Here is a 4,629-nt window from a genome sequence, read left to right on the forward strand (position 1 = left end):
GGGCTCCACAGCACCGCCAGCCCCTCGCCGCACTGCACCTACACCGGAGAGAGCGAGCAGGCACCGAGTCACTGCCAGGTCCAGCACAGCACAGCCCCGTTCTCCTCTCCAGCATCCTTCAGTGCCAGCCAACCCTTCCCCTGCCCTATCCACCCCAGTCCCGCCAGTACAGGACAAAGCAGAGACCCGACGCCTAAACCAACCTCCAGGGAGCGGATGCTGCTGTGGTAGGTGACAGAGAGCATGGAGAGGTTGGCCACAGGGTTGGGGATGGCAGGAGCTTTGCAGCACGGTTGCATCTTCTCCATGATGCTCTTCACCAAGGCCAGCACCATGCCCTGGACGCTGACCGTGCAGCTCTCAGCACTCCCCAGGACAGTCAGTGTGTCCAGCCGCAGCTCCAGGGCACCTAGAGAGATGGCTCGTCAGTGCTGGAGACACGGAGGGGGCACACCACGACATGCCAGGTTCCTCTGACCTCAGGGTTGTTCCACGACAGCCATCTGGGATCAGCCTGGATGCTACTTACCCACCAGGGCTGAGAGTGTGAAAAGGTTCACGTCCTCCACCTTCAGATCCACCTTCCAGAGCAGCCCCCAAGGCTCGCTTGAGGCAGAAGGTGGCTGCTTGGCAAGCTCAGCTCCGCTGGGCCGTGGGCAGAACAGGGGCAGGATCCTGGCCAGGCACTCGGTGCAGGTGTCCGACGACTCCACTTGCAACCCCCGGATGGTGCAGTCCAGGAAGATCGGGTCCGACTGGGCGCCAGACATGCCCAGGGGCTGGTTGTAGCTGCCCTGCAGGACAAACGGGACAAACACTCTCAGGCTGCAGGATGTCCCCATGCCACCACGCGTCCCTGTGCCACCTGCATGGAGTTGCAAACAGGTAGCTCCCCCGCAAGAGCCACCCCTCGCTCCGCCCTTCACCTGCAGGTTGAAGGAGTCAAGGATGAGGGCTTCTCCCCACACGTGCATGTTTGGGGGATGTGGGGCACGCTGGATGTGCGAGTCGTTGCCCACGCGCCAGCAGAGGTGGTCCACGGCCAGCACTGCTCGCTGGTGCACGCTCTGTGGCCGCAGGTGCTGGTAGTCTGCGGGCAGGGACGGGGCGGGGAGGGCGCGCCAGGAGCTGCCTGCCCGCCCGCCCCCGAACAGGGGCAACCCAGACACAACCAGGCAGGGGTCCACAGTCCCTGGCCAGACACAGACATGGACGAGCACAGAAGCAGCACAGCCCTTCCCATTCCCGTCCTGCTGCCTCTCTGGCAGAGTCACTGACCCCAAAAAAGAGCCCAGCAGCCACCCTGGCGCCAGCTGCCAGCCCGTACCTGCAGAGATGGAGTTGAAGCCCAAGGCGAAGGGTGGCGTGTCCCCTAGCTGCACTGACACATTGACGTTGGACAGCGAGGCACTCAGGATGATGGGCGCTATGATTTGGGGATAGCTCCTGCATGGGACAAGCAGGGACAGGCTGTTACTGGGGAGCTGAGTGCCACGGAGCCTGGCAGGGAGCACGCCCAGAGGGATGCCCTCTCTGCAGGGCCCCCCTGACCGCTTGCCACCCTCCGTACCAGCCTCCCCATCCCACAGGCCGTGCACAGGGCAGAGAAGGTCCTGGGTGCCTGGGCACCCTGCCAGAGTGTGGCAGGCAAGAGGAAACAAGCTGTGATACCAGCAGCTGCGCTGAGGCCAAGTTTACCTTCCTTTGTGCCCTTGGCTGGGGACAGGCACTGCCTGGCACTGGTATTCCTGTGCCAACAGGCCCAGCCAGTGTGAAAACTCTTGGTGGCGGTAGTGGATGATGCAGGTGTTGAGCAGCACAGCAGCCGAGAGGTCAATTGCTGTGACCTAGAGCAGGGAGAGGGCCAGGTGGTAAAAAAACTTGTGCCAGGAGCCAAACCAGCCATCCCCAGGGGACAGGAGTGTGCCCAGCGCTCACTCACCTGCACGCTGGTCTTCAGGGAGTTGAGGCACACGATGCGCTGGCGGCTCTGGGACAGGAGAAGGCCATCTGGGGAGAGAGAGGAGCAGAAGTGAGGGGTGGTGGAGGGCAGCAATAGCAGCTCTGTCTCACGGGTGACCTCATGGCTACTTGCCCTCTAGCTGGAGATCTACACTCATTTGGTCCAGGTCTGAGGTGGGTGTGAAGTTGCGCAGTGGGATCTGCTCTTCTTCACGCTGATATAGAAACTGCAGCAGCTTCAGGCTCCAGGTGAGGTGCCTGTAAGAAGCAGGGAGTCACGGCCAGAAGGGAACTGCACCGTCATGTCCTCCATCTCCCTGTCTCTCATCCCCAGCTGACTGGCATGCTGGCACAGACAAAGACACCAGTCAGTGCCCAGCTGCAGCCCAGCCCAGCGCTCTCATCCCATCAGCAGAGGATCCCATCAGGCTGTCCTGCTGGAGAACCAGCTCATGTGCCTTCCTCCTTCCCCAAAAGCCCAGCCTCAGGCCAAGCTCAGTTTTTCCCACTGGGATGGGCTCTAGGACTTGCCGTCAGTGGTCTGGCAGAGCAGGGAATGGCAAAGTTATCCCCAGGTCCGTGTTCCCAGCACTAACTGGGGCTAGGACAGCCTCCCCCTCCACCGGCCTCCTTACCTCTTCTGGCTGTTCATAGACAGCACCACGCTGGTGTTCTCCAGCTGCACCTCCACCCTCCTGGGGATGAGCTGCAGCGTGTCCCTGCTCAGCAGGGACAGGGACTTCAAGGGCTCCCCCGGGCCTGGAGAGGGACACGCAGAGTCACGGGAAGGCTCTTGCCCAAACGCCCACGCCCTGCAGTGCGAAGCAGCGATGGCATAGCCAAATCCCTCTGGCTCCAGTGTAAGCATGGCAGCTGCCAGCCCCTGCCCTGCCCGGAGCTTGTCCCTGTCCCCATCCCTGACCTGTGCTGGGCTGTTCCCCCATGCTGCTGTGCTGGGCCCCGGTAGTGACACGGTGCAGCAGCGGGCTGCAGAAAAGCCCTTCGTGCAGCTCTGCCTGCAGGGTCCGGACACGCAGCCTGACGCCCACCAGCCGCCGCCTGCTGCTGATCTCCAGCGAGAGGGAGAGCGCCAGGGCCAGCTCTGCCAGGCAGGTGTCATCCTGTTCGGGGACACGGGCAAGGAGTACACGAGGAGTCACCCAACTCCCTACCGGTGGACGCTGCAGGTGAAGCGCTGGGCACAGCAGGGAGCCCAGAGCCTTGCAGCATTGCCCAGTCTTGGGGACACATGCGAGCACGTCCTCAGGGTGTCGCAGAGAGCCTGTGCCCAGGTTCGAAGTGTTGAATTTCTCCCTTCCCTGGCACTCACCAGCTTGCTGCTCCGGAGGACTTTGCTGTTCACCTTTGTCAGGCTCACCTCGCAGGTCAGGCTGGGAAGAGCAGGGAACAGATGGAGGATGCAGGCCCTGCTGCCTCCGAACCAAGCCCCTGCCCTCTCTTTTCTGTGGGACACAGGGACCCCAAGTCCTCCCAAAAGCAGAGCACCCTAACTCCATGCACCACGCAGCAACCCGTAATTTGGAGAATACACAACTTGAGCTTCTCATGAAGGGAAAAGGGACTAGGCCAACCTCAGAGAAGGTTAATATGTCACATCACAGGTGACATGGGATGCTCTTGAGTGGGATGAAGAGAGGAGAGACACCAGGTTGGGGTCAGAGGAGCCTCCCTGCCCCCTGGGACCCAGGGCCAGGTTGGGGAAGCAGAGCAGGGTACAAGCACAGCATTACCTCTTTCCATCGCCATTCAAGAGGAGACGCGTCTTGCTGGCCTGGACGTGCCAGAGAGACTCTGAGGTGGCCACGTGCAGAACCATGATGTTGATGGAGTCCATGTGGATGGAAAAGAGCTGTAGGAAAGGTGCTACTGTGAGGGATGTCCAACAGCAGCGCAGCCCACAACTGCCTCTCACCGAGCTAGTGCCTCACCTGGCTAAGGAGCCTCAGCAGGGAGGGTTTAAGAGTCAGGTCTGCTCTGCTTTCGTTTCCATTGGCTTCTCTGGGAGCCTCCGGGATGGATGGCTGGAACCCAGGGCCCTTCTGGAGATCTGTGCGGATTCGCACCTCGCCAAAACACAGCTCAAAGTAGCGCCTGCGGAAGAACGGCACGGGCAACTGTTACAAGAGCTCGCACATGGCACACTCGGCCCCATCGCCAGGAATGTCCCCCGCCCTGGGAACATGCAGGACCAGCACAAGGGCATCCATAAGACATTGCCACCTCAAAGAAGAGTGATTCATTCCCACACAAAGCAGACCATGGGGAAATAGGAACTGCAGAAAGATATAAAGGCAGCAGAACTGCAGTCAATGGGGCCAGGGATAAGCCAGACCCACCGAGAAAGCAGGGAGGGAGCTGGGGCAGAGGTACATACGGCAGGTCCCGTCTCAGTTTACTGGTGATCCAGACGCTGTCAATCTCCTGCAAGGACGCAGAGGTAGATCAGAGAGTAAACAACCCAGCTCTGCCTTGTGATGCTCATCCTAACGTTCCCATTCCGCTCCTAACGCCTCCCATTATGCAGGGAGCAGCTAAAAACCCCAACTTTGGCCATGAGAGGAAGGGCCTGGCACCAGCTATGGGGCTGTGCAACAGGAGCTTGGCTGCAGGGATTTGCTGCCAGCCTGGGAGTGACCGCAGCCACCC

The 4,629-nt window shown here is 60.8% G+C and overlaps 1 protein-coding gene across 1 annotated transcript in view; it reads right to left on the reverse strand.

The window, feature by feature from the left end:
• The window catches only part of KIAA0100 (KIAA0100 ortholog), a gene marked incomplete at its 5' end in the record, with an annotated part of 12,495 nt that extends 8,091 nt beyond the window's left edge, over nt 1-4,404 (reverse strand). Inside the window, 14 exon segments of the mRNA XM_009710218.1 lie at nt 5-38; nt 204-409; nt 530-794; nt 927-1,090; nt 1,328-1,446; nt 1,699-1,847; nt 1,943-2,010; nt 2,096-2,220; nt 2,598-2,736; nt 2,918-3,083; nt 3,293-3,353; nt 3,714-3,832; nt 3,912-4,074; nt 4,358-4,404. Of these exon segments, the coding sequence (XP_009708520.1) occupies nt 5-38; nt 204-409; nt 530-794; nt 927-1,090; nt 1,328-1,446; nt 1,699-1,847; nt 1,943-2,010; nt 2,096-2,220; nt 2,598-2,736; nt 2,918-3,083; nt 3,293-3,353; nt 3,714-3,832; nt 3,912-4,074; nt 4,358-4,404 (1,825 nt within the window).
• Nucleotides 4,405-4,629: the final 225 nt, after the last annotated feature.

This window comes from Cariama cristata, unplaced genomic scaffold (assembly GCF_000690535.1).
Source record: "Cariama cristata isolate BGI_N322 unplaced genomic scaffold, ASM69053v1 scaffold26730, whole genome shotgun sequence".
NCBI classification, from domain to species: Eukaryota; Metazoa; Chordata; class Aves; order Cariamiformes; family Cariamidae; genus Cariama; species Cariama cristata.